Genomic DNA, 23,266 nt, shown 5'->3' with positions numbered 1-23,266 from the left:
AAGTACAAGAATTCAAGTAGTACAATACTGTTCCCGTATACACAAGTACTATCCTATATAAAACAATTTCAAAGCATACCTACCTTTTCAAATACAAGGTCTGATAAGAGGTCTGATGAAAGATCCAGAAAACACGACACACTAGCGACGCCAAACAGAGAATGTAGCTCGTAGAACAAAAAATAGAACTTAAAGAATGAAATCACAGTGACGCCTTCGGCAAGGTACCCAATCGGAACGCTGTTGTAACCACCAATCGGAGACGTAGGGGCGTTGCAAAATAGAGCGCAAAAACACGCCCTTATCCTGCCTTCAGCCCTACGTCACTGTTTTCAGCGTCGTAGCGATGGTCGCTGCTGTGGTGTCAAATACAAGAATGCAGCGCTTATCAGCATGCGCAGCGGGATAACAGCGATCAAAAAATGACCTGGAACATTCAGGAGCGAGCAGCGATTTCGCAGCAGGGGTCTGATCGTTGTTATGTGTCACACACAGCGACGTCGCTGTTGAGGTCGCTGCAACGTCACAGAATATGGTGACGTTGCAGCGACGTCGTTGTCGTCGTCGTTATGTGTGACACCAGCTTAAGCAGCCCAGTTGGTGACACATCGCTGGAATCAGGATCTCTGCCTCTACATTATGCTGCTCTCAGATTAGGTGGTAAAAAACTGGTGAAAAATTCCCTTTAAGGAACAAATTCATGATTCTGGAACCTCAGTCTACAGAAAACACCCTATGCTGCTTTCAGAAAACCTTTGTCAGCCCCAATGCAATTTGTAAAAAAAATATAAACCACATTGTGCTCACCCTACCCCGGTCTAGCAGTCTCCACAGCTCTGACTTCACATTTACAGTGCTACAGCCTATTGGTGAGCTTATCAGCTCCGACCACATAGGCAACTCCAGCTGCCTGAGCTCAGTGATTTTAAGGAATAACGTTTGGAACTCCATTCTATGTCTGAACTGGAGATAAGGTATGCACACCAGTGACTATGGAAGGGGAATACATGTAATAGCAGAAACTGCTGTGTGAATACTGACATGAAAAATTCAATAGCTATATGGAAGAATGAAATGTGAAAAATGGAACCTGCATTACTGCCATGAATATATGAATAAAGAGAAATTTAGCTACTGAATTGATTAATGCAATAGAGCCCCAACACTACGCCAAAGTATTTCTCTACGTTGGGGTCCCTAGCTTGTGTGTGTCCTCTCATGCAGTTAAAAAACTTACCGTGTATGGGAAGCTGAGACCCAGGCTATATATACGATGTGGATTGGCAATAGGTGTGTATGGGGAGGGTTCACAAACGAAAAACTACTAACATTAAGGAATAACGTTTGGAACTCCATTCTATGTCTGAACTGTCAGTAGCTAAATTTCTCTTTATTCATATATTCATAACAGAGAATAGTAGAGATAGGTGATAATGCCGCGCCACAGATCACTCCTGGAACAGTAAGATTAACGTATCTTTATTGGCATAGGTCTACGCGTTTCAGGAGCACCGCTCCCTTCCTCAGGACTGTGAAGAACCAAGAGACATCAAATCTTGGTTTGATTTGATGTCTCTTGGTTCTTCACGGTCCTGAGGAAGGGAGCGGTGCTCCTGAAACGCGTAGACCTATGCCAATAAAGATACGTTAATCTTACTGTTCCAGGAGTGATCTGTGGCGCGGCATTATCACCTATCTCTACTATTCTCTGTTATCTGCCGTCGGGTGGCTGCTGCCTGGATCAATAATTTACATGCTGTTTAAGGGGTTGTGACTTGCACAACTCCATCTGGTGAGTATTCACTCCCCCCCCTCACCCCATTGTATTGGGGTAATACCCTATTTGCGCTTCTTTTTCCACAGCTTTACACTATTCATATATTCATGGCAGTAATGCAGGTTCCATTTTTCACATTTCATTCTTCCATATAGCTATTGAATTTTTCATGTCAGTATTCACACAGCAGTTTCTGCTATTCCATGTATTCCCCTTCCATAGTCACTGGTGTGCATACCTTATCTCCCCATAGTGAGCTCAGTGATTGGCTGCAGCGCTGCACTCATAGGTTGAGGGGACAGAAATCTCCCAAAAACATAAGGAAACCCCCTTTAATAGAAGAAACTACAGATTTCAGAAGTCAGTGTAGTAAATATGGCGCTCTGCTGCAGCGCCCTGTGTTGATGTGTCTGCTCTGATGGGACACAGCAGTCCTGGACGGGAACTGCATTACTACCCAGCTATTGTAGGTGCACATAGCGCCGCTATACTAGGCAGAAGGTAGTATTTACACTCCAAGGCGCCATTTCTCTCGGGTCTGCCGCCCTCGTACGTTTCACTTTCGAATAACCTCAGCTCTGTGAGTGGAGTACATGAACGTATAACGACTCGACGTTGCCAGTTCTTTTAATGGCGGCCGGATACTTCCTGCCCTCACGTATCAGTTTGAAACGATCTTACGTCACACCAGGAAGTAAGCGTTTCTGAGTAATTTTGCGTTCCAAGCCTCGTTTGAAGACGCCCGTAATGTCGGTCACCACAGCGTCGCATGTTATACACGTTTAGAAGTCCCGCCCCTTCTTCCAGCACCGGGTGTTTATGGAGGTTTCCTACCGGTAGTAGGTGAGTATAGCTCTGTGAGGGGGAGTGCTCGGCTTCGGCATGTTCGGTGGATGGGCTGCAGGCTCGTGTTCTGCTGGTCACACTGCTGTGCCATCACTGCGGCGCTTTCCTGTGTCTACATGCACCGCACAGGAGAGTATACTCCTCATGTGAATACATCTTTATATGGATGCTGTGCTCCGGCCTCTGCAGTCTGAGGCAGGGCAGTATCTGAGCTCACGTCCTGCAGACACCTCCTCTGAGGCTGGCCATATATTGTCTGGGGGGGACACTCCTAAATGTGGGGAGTATAGGAGTGTGCACCCCTCACCCTACATCTGGGGGCGGCTCATCTAGAACCCTATGGAGTGAAAAGGGCTAATCCCACTGTAACTGGGCGTAACTGGAGATTACTACAGACTACAATGTCCCGAGCACTTCAGAATGAGTCAATAAATTATTTTCCTCCTCTTTGCTGCGGAGACTGGCCACCTGCACAGTCAGCAGTGACCGCACATCATGTGCCAGCTCCTCCACCTTGTACGCCCTGAGGTTGGCCGCTGGGGTATGCTCTTCACTCCTGATCCCAGCCAGCCTCGGCCGTCTCATAGTACCGTGTTTCCCCGAAAATAAGACCTAGCGAGAGTTTTCAGGGAGGCTTAAATATAAGACATCCCCTGAAAATAAGACCTAGCCGCAGTCAATAATGAAGTGTCCGTGCAGCTGTGAAAAAGTTAGACACTGCAGGACACTTCATTATAGACAGCGGACACCCCCTAAAGAAAGAAGAGAGAAGACCCCTGATCATACACGCCGGAGCAGGTGAGTGCATCAAGGTCCTGCGGCGGAACACGCACACATCAGATCACACACACACACACTACAGTGTGCGCGCACACTGTAGTGTGTGTGTGTGAATGTATGCAATCGGATATGTGAGTGTCGGCAGGAGGCAGAGGACAGTGTGCAGCACAGCTGCTGGGGCCGCCCACCAGAGAGCACAGGGAGAAATGATGTGGAATGTGATGTGTGTATATGCTGTCTGATGTGTGACTGTATCCTGATGTGTGAGTGTCGGCCAGACGCAGGGGAGCACAGGGAGAAATGATGTGGAATGTGGTGTGTGTGTGTGTGTGATCTTATGTCAGACAGACTCGGGAGTCGTGCAGCATATCTGCTGGGAGATCACAGGAGGATCATACAGACGCTCGGGGCTGGTAAGCATGACGATCCTGGGAAGGGGGGCGGGTGTCTGTTTTTAGTGGGAGATAAACTTACCCCCAACCATGTCTCCTCGAGAATAAGACACCTCCTGAAAATAAGACCTAGTGCTTTTTTCAGGGCAAAAAAAAAAATATAAGATAGTGACTTATTTTCGGGGAAACAGGGCATCAAAGAGTGCACAGATCTGACCAGCGCTGCCAATCCAAACTGTCCCTAAGCAACCAAGAAGTCAGCAGCCTGAGGAGGGCCACTCCTGAATCCAACCCTTTATGAGAACTGTCAGTGCGATTTAGTAAAGTAAAGACATGGCTGTAATACTGGTTATTGATACCGATGGTGAAGAGATCCGCCTTGTTTTTCTTTAAAGGGAACCTGTCACCACTTTTTTGGCGAATAAGCTGCGGCCACCACCACCGAGCTCTTATATACAGCATTCTAACATGCTGTATATAAGAGCCCAGGCCACTGAGAGAACATAAACACTTTATAATATTTACCTAATGGTCGCTTGGTTGGCCATATGGGCGTCTCCGTTGTCAGGTGTCGGTGCCGCCTCTTTTGGCCATCTTCGTCTTCCTCCTGACTCCTGTGTGCCTGACGCGTCCACGTCATACACACTCGCCGGTCCTGCGCAGGCGCACTACAATACTTTGATCTGCCTTGCTCAGGGCAGATGAAAGTGCTCCTGCTCAGGACCTGAATGCCGGCGACTGTGGATGATGTCGGACTCGTCATGCACCTCAGCTAGAGAAGGAGGACGAAGATGGCCAAAAGAGGTGGCACCGGAGAACGGAGATGCCCATCTGGCCAACTGCGCGACCGTTAGGTAAGTGTTATAAAGTGTTTTTTTATGTTCTCACAGCAGCCTGGGCTCTTATATACAGCATGTTAGAATGCTGTATATAAGAGCCCGGTGATGGTGGCCGCAGTGTATAGGGCAAAAAACTGGTGACAGGTTCCCTTTAATCACCATTTGAAGTTTTCTGCTAGTTAGATTTCAGTGCACAGGGGCCAGACTGTACACAAGGTCTACTCCCTGTCTGTGATTCCACGGCTCCTTCGCCTGCTTGTGGTCTGTGATTCCACGGCTCCTCCGCCTGCCTGTGGTCTGAGATTCCACGGCTCCTCCGCCTGCCTGTGGTCTGAGATTCCACGGCTCCTCCGCCTGCCTGTGGTCTGAGATTCCACGGCTCCTCCGCCTGCCTGTGGTCTGAGATTCCACGGCTCCTCCGCCTGCCTGTGGTCTGAGATTCCACGGCTCCTCCGCCTGCCTGTGGTCTGTGATTCCACGGCTCCTCCGCCTGCCTGTGGTCTGTGATTCCACGGCTCCTCCGCCTGCCTGTGGTCTGAGATTCCACGGCTCCTCCTCCTGCCTGTGGTCTGTGATTCCACGGCTCCTTCGCCTGCCTGTGGTCTGTGATTCCACGGCTCCTCCGCCTGCCTGTGGTCTGTGATTCCACGGCTCCTCCGCCTGCCTGTGGTCTGTGATTCCACGGCTCCTCCGCCTGCCTGTGGTCTGTGATTCCACGGTTCCTCCGCCTGCCTATGGTGTGTGATTCCACGGCTCCTCCTCCTGCCTATGGTGTGTGATTCCACGGCTCCTCCTGCTGCCTATGGTCTGTGATTCCACGGCTCCTTCGCCTGCCTGTGGTCTGTGATTCCACGGCTCCTCCGCCTGCCTGTGGTCTGTGATTCCACGGCTCCTCCGCCTGCCTATGGTGTGTGATTCCACGGCTCCTCCTCCTGCCTATGGTGTGTGATTCCACGGCTCCTCCTGCTGCCTATGGTCTGTGATTCCACGGCTCCTCCTCCTGCCTATGGTGTGTGATTCCACGGCTCCTCCTCCTGCCTATGGTGTGTGATTCCACGGCTCCTCCTGCTGCCTATGGTCTGTGATTCCACGGCTCCTCCTCCTGCCTGTGGTCTGTGATTCCACGGCTCCTCCTCCTGCCTGTGGTCTGTGATTCCACGGCTCCTCCTCCTGCCTATGGTCTGTGATTCCACGGCTCCTCCTCCTGCCTGTGGTCTGTGATTCCACGGCTCCTCCTCCTGCCTATGGTCTGTGATTCCACGGCTCCTCCTGCCTATGGTGTGTGATTCCACGGCTCCTCTGCCTGCCTATGGTTGTGATTCACCAGCCGCTCCACCTGTCTCTGTTGTATAAATGACAGGTCATTGCTGAGCTTTCAAGCACAGGATGCAGCTCACATAGACCGTAGTCAGGCGGAGGGGCTGGGGAATCACAGACAGTCCGGCCCCTGTGCACCGCAATCTAATTAGCAGAAGACTTCAAATGATGATTAACTAAGAACCACAAAGCAGATTTCTTCACCATTGGTATCAATGTAATCAGTATAACAGCCATGTCTTTACATTCCAAAATCATGATGACCGGTTCTCTTTAAAACTGGCCAAGCGATTAATGACTATTACAGGCCCAGCTTAAGAGATTGTTGGTGGGGTATTCCTGGGGAAAGTTGTCCCTTTTTGTTTGAGGCTCTCTCATCTGAGTAAAATATTCGGGTCTTCAGTAGAGTTAATCAGACAAGCTCTTTTCTTCCAAAAGTACACTCTATGTTCTGAGGAATTCTTCTTCTTCCTCCTCCGTCTCACTGTGAGAAGAGTAGCAACTGCTCCATGGGATTTTTTTTTTGCTCTCCTCTTGTTGTCCACTACTTGAATATCCCCTTCCTAAATGACCAAATTAAAAAAGGTAAAACTCACCTGGCCTCTCTCACTTACCCTGTTCCTGCTATGCCAGTGCTGCTGTTCTTGGTGGTCACGGAGCATTGATGAGCTGCAGCTGTCACATGAAAGAAGAATGTCATGGCGCCAACATTGCTGTAACTGCGCCATTACAGTAGGTGAGTATAGATTGTTTTTATACGAGGCTTGGAATGTATTAATTAGGGGTTGCGCTGTAGTGGACAACCCCTTTAATGGACTTCTTTTTTTAGCCTTCCTTGGTGTATTGTTAAATTAGCCTTTAAATGGATATCCCTGTTTTTTTCAGAATTGAGACCAATGAATGGACTAATTTTTTTTATTCTTAGATTTAATTGTTCTTCCTCTCTTGTTTTGAAAAGTGGCAGGTGGGAGAAATGTCTTTATACGATGATCTGGGCGTGGAGACGAGCGATTCAAAGACAGAAGGATGGTCGAAGAACTTCAAGCTGTTGCAGTCTCAGCTGCAGGTTAAAAAGGCTGCTCTGACACAAGCAAAGGTACGCGTAGGATGCATTGCTGAGCATAGATCTGTAATGCATGTACAAAGGGTGAAAGTTTCCTGGCATGGACAACACAGAATGACATCACTAGCGGGTTATGGAATGAATTTACACAGTTATTCCCAAGATAATAAAACTAAACTTCACACTGGGACTACTTATATCAAGGCATTAAAGGGGTTGATAATCCTTTCTTAATCACCATGTTTGACCCCCGTTAAGATAACAGTGCTTATATTCACCGCCGGTGCTGTTCCAGCGGTGTTAGCACTCGTTCTCCCAGGACTCGCGTCATGTTGTTATGTCACTTAAACCCTGCACCCAATCAGGGCCGGCTTTACCCTCCCATCCTTCAGACAAAACGAACATCAAGAGGACGTCAGAGCTGTGGCTGGCCGCTCACTTCATCTTGATGTTCGATTCGTCAGGAGGAGTGGAGAGTGAAGCCGGCACTGATTGGTGTAAGAATGTCACGTGAGCCCTGGGAGAGCAAATGCCAACAGCAGCGGCACGAGGGGAGTATAAGTGGTATTATTTTAATGGGGGCAAATAAGGTGATTGAGAAGTGATTGTCCGAATAGTGGACAAACCCTTTTAATTAAACACCTGCCGTAGAATAATAAATCCCAATCCACCATAAAATAAAAAATACAATTATACATAGTATTCTGTTCGCACATAGTGATATACCATATTTGTCGGATTATAAGATGCAGTTTTCCTCCAAAATATGAGAGAAAAATAAAGGGTGCGTCTTATAACCTGGATGTAGCTTACCGGGAGGTGGTGGAGAGAGGTAGCATGAGGCAGGGGCAATGCTGCAGGCTGCTCGCACTGTGCTGGGGGCCGCTGATGGCACTGCTGGGGGCTGCTCTCTCTGTGCTGGGCGCTTTTGTGGTGCGAACGGTGAGGCGAGGCAGTGACCATGCATAGTTCAGTGGTGCGGGCTTCAAATAATGGCACCTGGAGTTGGCATGTGCGCAAATGGAGCTCCCGGGTGAAGATCTCCATTGCGCATGCGCCGCCTCCAGCCCAGCAGCGGACTTAAGGAAAGTGGAGCCTGGAGCTGGCGTGTGCACAGATGAGATCTCAGCTGGTCATCGAGCCGATAGCTCAATCTGCGCATGCGCCATTTTTGGGCATCATTTCTTTGAATTTGGGGTGAGTTATAATCCGGTGCATCTTATAAAACGAAAAATACGGTAATAAACCATTCAAATGTACAAAATTACTTGGCTCACTACACATGAAATTTTAAATGAATATGGGCCAACCTCGTGTAGACACAATCAGACTGAAAATCCAAGTGCTCTGTTGGAAATATCTGCGACTTGCAAATCCTCTCTTTATCACAATGTATTTGTGGACCGTGCCCCAACCAGAGGCAACTATTCGCTATGTCTGTCTTTCAAAGGCTGAGCTGCAATCTGTGATGCCCCAATCTAACGAACGACGTGCAGCCGAAGCCACCACACGTGAAACGCGTCTGAAGTGGATAGATGCTGTAGAAGTGATTGGGGTTTGCTCTGAAAATTGTGTTTTCCTCTTTTATTATAGACTCATAGGACAAAACAGAGCACAGTTCTTGCTCCTGTAATTGATCTGAAACGAGGCGGTACAGATGATCGGCAGATTATTGATACCCCGCCCCACGTGGCTACTGGAATAAAGGTACTGTTGCTGTGTTTGGCTGTAAAAGCATTTTGATTGCACTTTGTTAGGACAGCATATTACAGGCATAAGTAATGAGCCAAAATGGCACAAAAATATTGGAGAGAACAAAATCTATTTGCTCCCAGTTTTCATCCCGGTGACTGATGGGCTGCAGTGTATACTTAGAGAACAACGTCTAGTCAATTATTGTACAAAAAGCACAATTACTTTTTGAGTTTTTAAAGTTCCTCTCTATAATACGCTGCCCTCACATAGAGGAGAAAGTCCAGATGACAGATCCAAACGTTTTCTGTAGCCATATCTAAAATGGAAGTCTGCACGGACTATTAGGCCGGGGCCACACGGGGCACTACTGCGATGCTCGCATGAGACTCGGCTCACGCTGGCAGTACAGCAGGAGCCAAGTCTCATGCGAGTGTGCCTGCGACTGCGGTCCGACCCTGCGAGCGGACTTCAGCTGCGGGGCGTGGGCAGGTGCTGCGGAGGGGCGGGCCGGCACGGAGGAGGGGAGGGAGAGATTTATCTCTCTCCTCCGTAGCCGGCTATTGCGATTCTCGCTCTGCACGCGTGGTACACCGGTGTACTGCGAGTGCAGTGTGATTTTTCTCTCGCCCCATTCACTTGAATGGGTGCGAGAGAAAAGAGTCTCGCCTTACAATCGCAGCATGCTGCAATTTGTTTTCTCGGTCCGATTAGGGCTGAGAAAATAATAGCTCAAGTGCGCTGACACACAGGCTAGAATTGGTCCGAGGGGAATGCGATGTTTTATCACACTCCACTCGCACCGATTTTAGTTTGTATGTCCATAGAGATCCTAGGTTGGGATAAGTTCTTGATGTCATTCATTTCATGCACATACTTGTGACATCCCCTTGTTTTATTTTGTGTCTCTATTGTACCTTGTACAGGACCCTGTACCCAGTGGGTTTTCTACAGGAGATGTCTTGGTTCCTTTAGCTGATGAGTATGATCCCATGTACCCTAATGAGTTTGAAAAAGTGATGAAACGTCAAAGAGAGGAACGGCAACGTCAGCGAGAGCAGGAAAGGCAGAAAGAAATTGAAGAACGGGAAAAGTAAGTGAATAAGTAATGTAAAGCCATCCTCCACCCCGGGGCCAAAAAGTGATTACATTTCTCATGTAGTCATCCGACCTGGTGCCCTCCGTGTGTCTCCAGCTACCTCTTCCGCACAGATCTGTATTCAATTAATCATTTGTATTTTAATTGCACTGTACAGACTGCGTCATTCCTCGAAGTGTAATTGTCATTTTAATTTTTATTTAACCCCCTTATCCCCGAGCCTGTTTTCACCTTCATGACAAGGCCAATTCTTTCAATTCTGGCCAGTGTCACTTTGTGTTAACGCTTTAACGGATCCCGGTGATTCTGAGATTGTTTTTTTTCGTATATATTGTACTTCATGATAGTGGTAAATTTAGGCCGATATTTTTTGCGTTTATTCGCGAAAAGTCGGTAGTTTGGTGAAAATTTTTTTGCAGTTTTTTAACTTTGACTTTTTATGCCCTTAAATCAGAGAGCTCTGTCACACAAAATAGGTAATAAATAACATTTCCCACATGTCTACTTTACATCAATGCAACGTTTGCAACATATTTTTTTTTGTTAGGAAGTTAGAAGGATTCAGAGTTTATCAGCAATTTCTCATTTTTTCCAACAAAATTTACAAAACCATTTTTTTTAGGGACCACATCACATTTGAAGTGACTTTGAGAGGCGTAAGTGACAGAAAAAACCCCAAAAGTGAGACCATTCTAAAAACTGCACACCTCACAATGCTCAAAATCACATCCAAGTAGTTTATTATCCCCTCAAGGGCTTCACAGGAACTAAAGCAATGTGGAAGGAAAAAATGAAAATTTTTATTTTTCCCGCCAAAATGTTACTTTAACCCCAAATTTTGCATTTTGACAAGGGTACCGAGAAAATGGTCCCCAAAATTTGTTGTGCAATTTCTCTTCAGTACGCCGATACTGCACATGTGGCGAAAAACTACTGTTTGGGTGCACGGCAGGGTTCGGAAGAGAAGGAGCGCCATTTGGCTTTTCAAATAGAAAATTGGCTGGAATTGTTAGTGGACACCGTATCGCATTTGGAAAGCCCCTGATGTGCTGAAACAGTAGAAACCCCCCACAAGTGACCCTATTTTGGTAACCAGACCCCTCAAGGAACTTAGCTAGATGTGTGGTAAGCACCTTTGAACCCCCAGATGCTTCACAGACTATTAGAATGTTGAGCCGTGAAAATTAAAATTTACATTGTTTTCCACAAAAATGTTTTTTTTAGCTCCAAATTTGTTATTTTTACAAGAGTAGGAGAATAAAATGCACCATGTAATTTGTTGTGCAATTCTCCTGAGTACGCCCACACCCCATATGTGGTGGAAATCTACTGTTTGGGCACATAGCAGGGCTTGGTAGGGAAGGAGTGCCATTTGACTTTTCAAATGCAAAATTGTCTAAAATCATTAGCGTACGTCTTAATGAGTTTGGAGAGACGCTGAAGTGCCTAAACAGTGTGAAAACATCTACAGTGACCCCACAAAAATATTTCATTTTCACAAGGCAATAGAAAATAGACCCCAAAACTTGGGCAATTTCTCCTGAGTACGCCTATGCCCAAAATGTGGTGGAAACTGTTTGGACACATTGCCAAGCTTGAAAATGAAGGTGTGACGTTTTGGAGCACATACTTTCATGTAATGATCTTCGGGCGTCATGTTGCGTTCAGAGAGCCCCTGAGGTGCCTAAATAGTAGCAACCCCCCACAAGTAACCCTATATTGGAATTGCTCTAGTGTTTTCCTGGTATGTGACTTTTTTAATGTGGTGGCATATGTGAGTTGCATGGAGTACATCAAGCTGGCAGATGTGAGTTGTGTAGAAAGAAAGAAATTTAGTACTGCATGGATGAGTGGTAGACTTTGAAATACCGTTTTATGCAAGGGCCGGGTATCACATTGCCAAATGGTGTCCTTCCTTATACCCTCTTCTGTAGCACACTCTGCACTTTTTTGTGACTTTCCTTTCCTTGCTGTTTGAGGGATCTCACCTGGGAAATGTGTACAATACGAGCACCTTCATTTCTAGAGGTTTTGCAGCCCGCTGTTCCCTGACTTCTAAATATTTGGGCCTTGATCACTGCCTTCTGGAAATGAAGAAAGGTGCCGATCTGGCCTGAACATCGTGATCACACAAATGAGTTGTATAGTGCCATCTGTACGATGAGCATGGCCATCTTCTTGTACCATACCCTAGCTTTCCGCATGGCTCTGTAAGGCTGGAGGACTTGATCAGAGAGATCAACTCACCCCATGTTCTTTTGTACCCCAGAACACTTTGGTTTGTGGATCTGTGTAGGTCAACCCCGTACAGCGGTGGGGTTGCTGCTATTACCATGAATTGTCAATGAAATGACATTCCTCTTTTCCTTGTATTTGACCACAAGCATGTTGTTGCTACATTGGGCTCTGCTCTCGCCCTTTCTGAGCAGCTGCCCATTTGGCATCCCAGGAAGAGCTCTCAGATATTTGGCCACATAGTACCACAAGCTGCTGTCTGGCAGAGAGGGATTTGAAGAGTGGGATGCTGGTGTAAAGGTTATCTACGTACAGGTAATTACTTTGATCCAGCAGTGGGTGCACCAAATCCCACACCATTTTCTCACCCACAGGACAGGGGGGCATTCAGGGGATTGAATCCAGGAGTCTTTCCCTTCATAAACCCTAAATCTGTGGGTGTACCCTGGGGTACTCTCGCACAGCGGGTAGAGTTTAATTCCATACCTGGCCCTCTTACTGGGCAGGCATTACCAAAATGTGAGCCTGCCCTTGAAGTGGATTACGGACTTATCTATGCAGATTACCTTTTAGGGAATGTGCACTTCAGCAAACTTATTGCTGAAGTGATCAATGACCGGCTTAACTTTAGGGCTGTGTGCCCACGCTGTGTTGAGGGTTTTTTTCCCATGTTTTTTTAATGCATTTTTTTTCCTTGCAGATTTTAAAGGGGTGGTTCACACATTTTTTATTGTCTAGTTCGATGATATGTTGAGAAACAATGTTTCTCTCAAATACCTTGTGTTGGCAATAGTGCCTGTGAGAGGCGCTATTGCAGACCGCTGCTCCCCGTCCAGTGACGTACCCGTCAAATGCTGCCATGTCACATCCGTGCAGCCGGCTACATTCTGAGCCCATCTGCTCCCTGCTCCTCCTCCCTCCCAGCACAGCGCGTCTCTTGCTTGCAGCGTTCTGCGAGGAGGGAGGGGGAGCAGGAGACGCGCCGTGCTAGGAGGGAGGGGGGAGCAGGAGACGCGCCGTGCTAGGAGGGAGGAGGGAGGGGGGAGGAGCAGGAGACGCGCCGTGCTAGGAGGGAGGGGGGAGCGGGAGACGCGCCGTGCTAGGAGGGAGGGGGGAGCAGGAGACGCGCCGTGCTAGGAGGGAGGAGGGGGGGGGGGAGCAGGAGACGCGCCGTGCGAGGAGGGAGGGGGGGAGCAGGAGACGCGCCGTGCGAGGAGGGAGGAGGGAGCAGGGAGCAGCAGACGCGCCATGCTAGGAGGGAGGAGGGAGCAGGAGACGCACCGTGCTAGGAGGTAGGAGGGAGCAGATGGGCTGTGACAGCAGTGAAACACCGCTCACAGCTCAGAGTCTGGAAGAATGTAGCCGGCTGCACGGATGTGACGTGGAAGCATTTGACGGGTACGTCACTGGACGGGGAACAGCGGTCTGCAATAGCGCCTCTCACAGGCACTATTGCCAACACAAGGTATTTGAGAGAAACATTGTTTCGCAACATAATATCGAACTAGACAAAAAATATGGGTGAACCACCCCTTTAATCAATATGCAAAGGAAAACTCATCCCAGCAAAGCCTATGAGAAGCCTTACGTGCTGTACACACAGTGCAGATTTTTTCCTTCCAGATTTTGGTGCAGAAAAAAACTGCACCAATCCATTGACATGTCAACTGCATTTTTCCCTATCTCAATGCATTAAAAAAACGCACGTTTTTTTCCGGTGTTTTTCCTGTCAAGAGATGTAGTTTTAGGTGCAAAAAATCTGCACCTAAATTTGCAACGTGGGAACATACCTTAAAAAGTCGGTCAAAGTTAGGGTCATCTTGGGGAGGAAACTGCATTATCCTTGTAGTGGAAAAATTTGTGAATGACCTCAAAGCGTGTCCGTGACATAACCATGCGGAATACTGGAATGTATCTATCTATCTATCTATTAATTATATAAAGCTGAGTGTATATATGTATGTGTGTTTGTGTGTGTATGTCCGGTAAAGGAATCTGCACGTCGCATTTACAATCACAAACTTTTGCACAGACGCCTCATGTGACTCAGGGAACGTCATAGACTATGTTTTGATGGGAAAATTTAACCCTGTGCTTTACAGTAACTCTCAAAAAAAACATGCCTCCATTAAACTGAATGGAGGTGGGAGCTATAGGTTATTAATAGCAACTGTCAGTGGTTGCTATAGGAACAAAATAAACTGTTAGTATAAAAAGCTTATGTGTGAGAGAGAGACAGAAAAGACAGAGACAGATGGGGAAAGAGACAGAGAGCGGGGCAAAGAGACAGCCGGGGCAAAGAGACAGACACAGACGTAGAGAGAGACAGAGATGGAGACAGACTGATACAAATACAGAGAGATAGAAACCGACAGACAGAGACATGGACACAGTCAGACAAGGAAAGAGACAGACAGAGAGACAGTAACACACAGACAGAGACTGGGAGAGAGATAGTTACTATCCCAGGCAACGCCCGGGTACTACAGCTAGTATATATACATTATAGACCAAAAGTTTGGACACACCTTCTCATTCAAAGAGTTTTCTTTATTTTCATGACTCTAAAATTTGTAGATTCACATTGAAGGCATCAGAACTATGAATTAACACATGTGGAATGAAATACTTAAAGTGTGAAACAAATAAAATAAATACATTGGGAACATACCTTAAAAAGTCGGTCAAAGTTAGGGTCATCTTGGGGAGGAAACTGCATTATCCTTGTAGTGCAAAAATTTGTGAATGACCTCAAAGCGTGTACGTGACATAACCATGCGGAATACTGGAATGTATATATACAGTACAGACTAAATGTTTGGACACACCTTCTCATCTCTAGAAAAACTGTTAAGAGGAGACTTCGTGCAGCAGGCCTTCGTGGTAAAATCGCTGCTAGGAAACCATAGCTAAGGACAGGCAACAAGCAGAAGAGATTTGTTTGGGCTAAAGAACACAAGGAATGGACAGTGGAAATCTGTGCTTTGGTCTGACGAGTCCAAATTTGAGATCTTTGGATCCAACCACCGTGTCTTTGTAGAAATGGTGAACGGATGGACTCTACATGGCTGGTTCCCACCATGAAGCATGGAGGAGGTGGTGTGATGGTGTGGGGGTGCTTTGCTGGTGAAACTGTTGGGGATTTATTCAAAATTGAAAGCATACAGAACCAGCATGGCTACCACAGCATCTTGCAGCAGCATGCTATTCCATCTGGTTTGCGTTTAGTTGGACCATCATTTATTTTTCAACAGGACAATGACCCCAAACACACCTCCAGGCTGTGTAAGGGCTATTTGACTAAGAAGGAGAGTGATGGGGTGCTACGCCAGATGACCTGGTCTCCACAGTCACCAGACCTGAACCCAATCGAGATGGTTTGGGGTGAGCTGGACCGCAGAGTGAAGGCAAAAGGGCCAACAAGTGCTAAGCATCTCTGGGAACTCCTTCAAGACTGTTGGAAGACCATTTCCAGTGACTACCTCTTGAAGCTCATCAAGAGAATGCCAAGAGTGTGCAAAGCAGTAATCAAAGCAAAAGGTGGCTACTTTGAAGAACCTAGAATATAAGACATAATTTTCAGTTATTTATTTCATGTTGTTTTGTTTTTTTATTGTGGGAAACGGGAGTGATTTAAAACTTGTTGGTTTTTTTTCCCAAATTTTTAAAGCATATTTTTTTTTCTACTTTTCACTGTGTTTAATAGTCCCTTCAGGGGACTTGAACCTGCAATAGTCTGATCACTTATGCCGTATACAGCACTGCCACAGCATTGCTGCATTTAGCAGAAATCACGGTCTCCATTGAATGCTAGCTATGGGCTGGTTTTCACAGGGGTTCTGTGATGACAGGCATAGGAGTCTTCAGCAGACCCTTGCTTCTCATGGCAACCCATCAGCGTTCCCCAATCGTGTCGGTGAAGGGATATAATGGCGTGCTCCCCTACCGGCAGGCGTTCAATGCCGCTGTCACAGATTGACGGCAACATTTAACAGGTTAACAGCCAGACGAAGGGGCTCCACCTGCAGCTGTTAGAGGTAGATGATGGCTGATTAATTCAGCCATCATCTGTCGGCAAGGATGCGGGCTAGGTGTGACGAGCACTCATCAAAGGCAGGGACTTGACATATGACAGACAGTACGTCATAAGTCGTTAAGGGGGGAATGTTGCAGTTAGCCTATTGGCCGCCTCCTGTACATTTTCCGTCTTGCCTTTTTCTTTTCGGCAATTTTTGAGGGACGTCCAGTTCTAGGTAATGTCACTGTTGTGCTATATTTAAGCCTCTTCTTGATGATTGCCTTGTATATCGAATGCCTTGGAATTTATTTTTTTGCACTCTTCTCCTGACTGATAACTTTCAATAATGAGATCTTTGCCATTACAATAGTTTAGTTTTGTTGTTTTTATTTTCCTCCAACAAAATTATTTGTTTGGGTTTTTTTGAAAGGATTTGTACGTTTTTCATGAGTTTCTGCACCTGATATGTAAATCGGGTTACTTTCACTCATTTTTTATTTTTCCCACTGTGTTTTTTACATATGTTTTTGACACTGCAGTTTTTCTCTTGTTGGTTTGTCAGGCTTTAAATAAAGCTGCTTTGTTTTAAGTATTCGTGCTATTTGGCTTTGACAAATCCTTGATACAGTTATGTGTGGATTACATACAAACGTTAGTACGTTTCTGCAGCAGAAATGCATTAAAAATATACATTTTTTATTTTTTTTTCCTACATCTAATGCAATTCTATAGGGAAAATCCACACACAAAACTCTGTAGTTCCAAGTGCAATTGATTTTTTTTTTTTGCAGATTTAACACACCACAGGTTCGATTATGCCTTAGACTTGTGGTAAAGTGACGAAGGGACCTGTTTAGGCCGGGCCTAAGGGGCCACCGTATGTGGCAGACCCAGAGGTCATTGTTCTTCCTCCAATTGCCATAACAGCCATTGGCACTTTGTGATCGCAGTGCGGGGGTGCCGATGGAGTCAGAGCGCGAAATCCCAGCCCTCATACAACCATCTAAATTCTGGCCATTGGCCATGTCATCTAGATGGATAAACAGACAGGGAAGGAGCTAGTGCATTGACCCTGGCTGTTGCTGTCAGGGTTAAAAATCCGCAGGCCAGGTCTTCATTTGATGGTTGGGGCTGGCACTCCAAGGTAATAATCCAGCATTAAACACGATTGTACTTAATATTCTGTGGGACATCTAGTCAATGAAGCTTTTAGATTAAACGGAGTTATTAATAAAACAGCATCTAATCTGCTCAGTAATGAAGCCGTTTTAATGTAATACTATTAATGTGCGCTCTAATGGCCGACAGTATATGCCATGGGGTCGTGTATCCTCTGATTAATGTGGGTAGAGGCTACAGCTCCGCTAGAGCAAGGTGCCATTTCATTTGCAATGTTAAATTGTGGGGTGCAATGGCGGGGAAGATCACCACTCAACATTGATGCTTGGGAGGCTTTCTTTTTTTATTGTGTGATAACAATGACTTCACTTTGTTCTGGTGATCAGTATGGTCACAGTGATACTAACGCTTGTTTCAGGTTTTATCTGCTTTTAATAATAAAACTATATTTCTTTCACCTTGCAGGATAACAAATGTAATATTTTTTTTAATGTATGATACCGGCACACATGGATATACTGTTTTTTGTGCTTTTTACCTATTTATTTTTGTCAATTCCCCAGGGGAACATGTGATACTTTACACTGCAACACTTCTGTATTAGTCCTGCCTATTGGAGCTGTTGGACACATAGGCCTTCAGTAGGTCCTTGGTTGCCATGTCAACAACCCTGCTCCCCCAGCAGTCACGCCAGTGGGATAACAGAGGCCCATTTTCCCTTTTTCCGTGTTTGATCTAAGGGGTAAACTGCTACAATTGACACCATAGCCCCCTAGACATGTGCAGCCGAAGTGCACTTTACAAATATATATGGGAAAGAGTCCGAATACATGGTAAATGATGTATTTTGCATCCCCTTTAGCCGTTTCTTTAGCGTATTTCTCTGATTTATGGATGAGTCTCTACGTGAACGTCTTATGAATGTAATAGTAGGACTGGCACACAGGAATCTTTCTATGTATATTGTTGTAAGACTTGCTTTTCTTGCTACCTCTCTGGCTGCTCCTCACTATGCCGATGTCCCAGAATGATGTACCTTTTGCCATAAATTCACTTCTGTTCTACTGTCAGGCCCCTCTTTTAAAGGGAACCTGTCATCACTTTTTTTGGCTATAAGCTGCGGCCACCACCACAGGGCTCTTATATACAGCATTCTAACATGCTGTATATAAGAGCCCAGGCCGCTGTGACTACATAAAAAACACTTTATAATACTTACCTAACAGTCACGCTGCGGGGGAATTGAGTCACGGAGGCGTCTCCGTTGTCCGGTGTTGGCGCCTCCTCTTTTGGCCATCTTCGTCCTCCTTCTTCTGAAGCCTGTGTGCATGACGTGTCTACCTCATACACACTCGCCGGTCCTGCGCAGGCGCACTACAATACTTTGATCTGCCCTGCTCAGGACCTGAATGCCGTCGAGTGTGGATGATGTCGGACGCGTCATGCACTGCGGCTTCAGAAGGAGGACGAAGATGGCCGAAAGAGGCGGCGACAGACAACGGAGATGCCTCCGTGACCCAATTCCACCGCAGCGCGACCGTTGGGTAAGTATTATAAGTGTTTTTTATGTAGTCACAGCGGCCTGGGCTCTTATACTTATATACAGCATGTTAGAATGCTGTATATAAGAGCCCTCTGGTGGTGGCTGCAGCTTATAGCCAAAAAAAGTGGTGACAGGTTCATTTTAAACTGATCCGCCTAAACTAGTTGTTTCCACTGCCATAAGGTGTAGCATGCCTCCTGTCTAGTAATATTCACCTCTGTTCTTCCACCTTTTACTTGCTATATTTAATTAACGCTACTCATGCCACTTTCTCTGTCCCCACCTACACATGAGTGAGTAATCACCAGGATGTGAGCGGCAGCCCAAGCTCTCAGTGCCTGTTGATTACTCCTACGTCTGAAGGCGGGAAGCCGGCGGTGATTTTGCGTGAGGCTCACATGATGTAACAACCTTACGTGAGCCACCCAAACATGAGTACCGGAATGGCATGGGAGAGGAGTATCAGCTTTTTTTATTTTAACATGGCAAACTGGGCAATGAGAATGTGTTCTCCTAGTCGTGGACAATCTCTTTAACCTCTGGAATCTGCCTTGGCTTTCCTGATTCCTTCTTTGCTTTGATTAATGCAACTCTGATCCCTCTCCTGTCACAAAACTCTTTCCGATTTATCCTAAACACATTTGTCAGTCATGTTCAGTTGTCCATTCTGTCAGATTAAAAATTATAGGTCTCTTTACAAATATTTCCACCACAATGCACCACGCTGCATTTCTTCCATCAGCTTGGCCCTTTTATAGGGTGGGACAGCATGTCTCTGACACTGGCTGCATGATCCCAGCCAAGTGTTTGACTCTGGAGACTAGATAACAGGACCTCAATGGCTTCTCCCCATCCACTGCACCGGATTGATGGCTCTCTCTCTATATGCACGTATAGTAAGAGTCTTGTCCCTCCAGGGCATCAGGCAGGTAGAAGCCTCTAGGAATCCGCCTGCCCGACTAGTCTCCGGTACTTCTCGGTCCCCGGTGGTTTTTCAACTATGCTTTTCTCTGAAACACTCCAGCGCCAAACCTGCATGGCTGAGTTTATACAGCCAGTGTCTGATATGTGCTGCCCGTGGGTCAGGCAGTATTCATCCCTAAATCATGACATACCTAAAAGAGCCAAAAGGCACAACGTCAAAAATGCAATAAAAATTCATTAAAAAAATGTACTCCCCAAAGGAATGAAAAACCCAAGTAATCAGATTAAGCTAATTGGTGCAAAAGATTTGCTATATCAGAAAAGCACTTATTTATTGTGGGAATTTGGTCTAAAGCACTCTCTGCGGTTGTGCAGGCGCCAGTTCCGTCACCGGACTTTTTAGCATTTGAGATATTGCAATTTTGTACCAGAGTACAGACCACTTTTGCTTAGATTGTAAGTTCTTGCGAACAATACTTCCTACCCCTTATTTTTGACTTGTCAACAAGTTTGTTGCTCTGTAATGACATGTATGTATGTACTAAAAAAATGTTTCTTTTTCCTGTTCTAGACGAAGAAAAGACCGACACGAAGCCAGTGGGTTTTCCCGTAGACCTGATCCTGAATCTGAAGAGGAGGAGGAGGAGGAGGAAGACTATGACCGAGAACGACGTAAAAGAGGTCAGTTGATGTAAGAGTAAGCTATTGTAGAAGGCTCCATTATAATATAGGTATAGTTATACAGAAATCCTCATTATCTGTATGGGCACAGTGTTGTACTTGACCCCAAACCTGGAATTGGACTAACATGCACATTTGTTTGAATGGATCAGACTGAATGAATGACTTGAGCAATCGCTGAAGACCACTCTTAGGATAAGGATCAAGAGATTAAGCGTTTACTTGTGTATTTAATGTAGACATAGGCTTTGCTAATCTGAATTACTTGGATATATGACATAAGCTGATGTATGAGTTTGTAATTCAAGGGCAGGGCATATATTCCCAAGAAACGCTATACCACTCTTCTGGATTTTTTTTTTCTGTCAAAATTTACAATGTAAGTGGAACTGAATGAGCCTGTATCTATGATTTACAAGCACATTAGGTCTGTGCTGAATTGGGCTAAGGGGTACTTCTCACATAGCGAGATCGCTAGTGAGATCACTGCTGAGTCACAGGTTTTGTGACGTACCAGTGACCTCATCAGCGATCTCGCTGTGTGTGACACTAAGCAGCGACCTGGCCCCTGCTGTGAAATCGCTGATCGTTACACACTGTTCTGGTTCATTTTTTGGTCGTCGGGCTCCCGCAGGGCAGCACACATCAGCGTGTTTGACTGCGGGAGACCAACGAGCACCCAACTGTGTAAGCAGCATACGCTGGTAACCAGGGTAAATATCGGTTAACTAAGCAAAGTGGTTACCCGATATTTACCCTGGTTAACAGCGTAGACCGCTTACAGGCTGCCAGCGCTGGCTCCCTGCACACGTAGCCAGGGTAAGTATCAGGTAACTATGCAAAGTGCTTTGCTTAGTAACCCGATGTGTACCCTAGCTACGTATACAGGGAGCCAGCGCTGGCAGTCTGTAAGCGGTTTACGCTGGTAACCAGGGTAAATATTGGATAACCAAGCAAAGCACTTTGCTTAGTTACCCGATATTTACCCTGGTTACCAAGAACAGCATTGTTACACGAGTTGCTGGTCACTAGTCGCTGGTGAGATCTGCCTGATTGACAGCTCACCAGCGACCATGTAGCGAAGCACCAATGATCCCTGCCAGGTGGGATCAATGGTGCGTCGCTACGTGTGACGGGACCCTAAGCCCGCACTTAGACCTTTCATGATTCACTGCCAAATGTAGTTAAGATATTACTGTCCATAGGAATCCATTGAGTCACTTGGAAATCCGTTAAAGAGTATCTCTTCCAGGTCAAAAGGGACCAGTCCTATGTTATTCTCGCTGCCCCCTGAGTATTCCAGGGATGAAATATGTAAAAGCTGAAATAAATCCTCATCTTTAGCATTTTGACATTTCACATTCTTGAACAACCATAGTAATCTGTACTGACCTGAGACAGGAGATGGACGCTAGGATTATATGATACTAATTGTTATAAACTGTGTTTGAATGGATGTGGTTAAAGTGTGTATAAACCTATGACTTCAATTGTAAATGGGGCCTAAAATATTAACCAGAACAAATAGACTTCATATAGTACTAGTTTCACATCTTGGCTATTCATATTTCTGCCATTCTGTTATGCATTTATGTATTCTGTAAAGTGTCTAATGTATTTCTCTTTACCTTTACAGTAATGGGAGGAGCAGCTATTGCACCACCTACATCACTTGTAGAAAAGGACCGAGAATGTAAGTGTTGCTATGATTATATTTTGCCACTAGGTGGTGCCATTGGCACAACTTTGCTTATGTAATTTAAAGGAAATTTGTGAAATTTTTTTTCTAGTACTAATAGCAATGTTATCTTTAAATAGGTCTTAAGGCCACGTCACACTAAGCAACATCGCTAGCAACATCGCTGCTGAGGAACAACTTTTGTGATGTAGCAGTGATGTTGCTAGTGATCTCGCTGTATGTGACATCCAGCAACAACCTGGCCCCTGCTGTGAGGTCGTTGGTTGTTGCTGAATGTCCTGGACCATTTTTTTAGTTGTTGCTCTCCCGCTGTGAAGCACACATCGCTGTGTGTGACGGCGAGAGAGCAACAACTGAATGTGCAGGCAGCAGGAGTCGGCTTCTGCGGACGCTGGTGACCAATGTAACTATCGGGTAACCAAGAAGCCCTTACCTTGGTTACCCGATATTTACCTTTGTTACCAGCGTCCGCCGCTCTCAGCTGTCAGTGCCGGCTCCCTGCACATGTAGCCACAGTACACATCGGGTAATTAACCTGATGTGTACTGTGGCTAGGAGTGCAGGGAACAGGGAGCCGGCACTGGCAGTGTGAGAGCGGCGGACGCTGGTAACAAAGGTAAATATCGGGTAACCAAGGTAAGGGCTTCTTGGTTACCCGATGTTTATCGTGGTTATCAGCATCCGCAGAAGCCGACTCCTGCTGCCTGCACACGTAGCAGAGTACACATCGGGTAATTAATCCGATGTGTACTGTGGCTAGGTGTGCAGGGAGCCAGCGCTAAGCGGTGTGCGCTGGTAACCAAGGTAAATATCGGGTTGGTTACCCAATATTTACCTTAGTTACCAAGTGCAGCATCGCTTCCACGCGTCGCTGCTGGCTGGGGGCTGGTCACTGGTTGCTGGTGAGATCTGCCTGTGTGACAGCTCACCAGCAACCCGTGTAGCGATGCTCCAGCGATCCCTGCCAGGTCAGGTTGCTGGTGGGATCGCTGGAGCGTCGCTTAGTGTGACATCTCACCAGCGACCTCCTAGCAACTTACCAGCGATCCCTATCAGGTTGTATCGTTGTTGGGATCGCTGGTAAGTTGTTTAGTGGGACTGGGCCTTTAAGGAGACCTTTCAGAATCAGCAAGTTTTATTGTTCTGCTTTAGCCTGTTATCTTACTCTAAGCTCCAATAGTGACATAGCAACTAGTAAAACTGCATATTCACTGCTCCTCCCTCCCACCTCTCAGTGCTGGC

General features: G+C 46.2%; 1 protein-coding gene across 1 annotated transcript in view; it reads left to right on the top strand.

Moving 5' to 3' along the window:
* The first annotated feature begins 2,527 nt into the window (after positions 1–2,527).
* RBM17 (RNA binding motif protein 17) overlaps positions 2,528–23,266 on the top strand; it is a 73,268-nt gene continuing 52,529 nt past the window's right edge. The window contains exons 1-6 of the mRNA XM_075345328.1: positions 2,528–2,620; positions 6,910–7,047; positions 8,608–8,721; positions 9,633–9,799; positions 20,216–20,325; positions 21,962–22,018. Coding sequence (XP_075201443.1) covers positions 6,925–7,047; positions 8,608–8,721; positions 9,633–9,799; positions 20,216–20,325; positions 21,962–22,018 — 571 coding nt within the window. The 5' untranslated portion in view covers positions 2,528–2,620; positions 6,910–6,924. The remainder of the gene's footprint in view (positions 2,621–6,909; positions 7,048–8,607; positions 8,722–9,632; positions 9,800–20,215; positions 20,326–21,961; positions 22,019–23,266) is intronic.

This window comes from Anomaloglossus baeobatrachus, chromosome 4 (assembly GCF_048569485.1).
Source record: "Anomaloglossus baeobatrachus isolate aAnoBae1 chromosome 4, aAnoBae1.hap1, whole genome shotgun sequence".
In the NCBI taxonomy this organism is placed as follows: domain Eukaryota; kingdom Metazoa; phylum Chordata; class Amphibia; order Anura; family Aromobatidae; genus Anomaloglossus; species Anomaloglossus baeobatrachus.
Note: the sequence above shows the minus strand (reverse complement) of the source record. Positions and strands in the feature narration are given on the sequence as shown.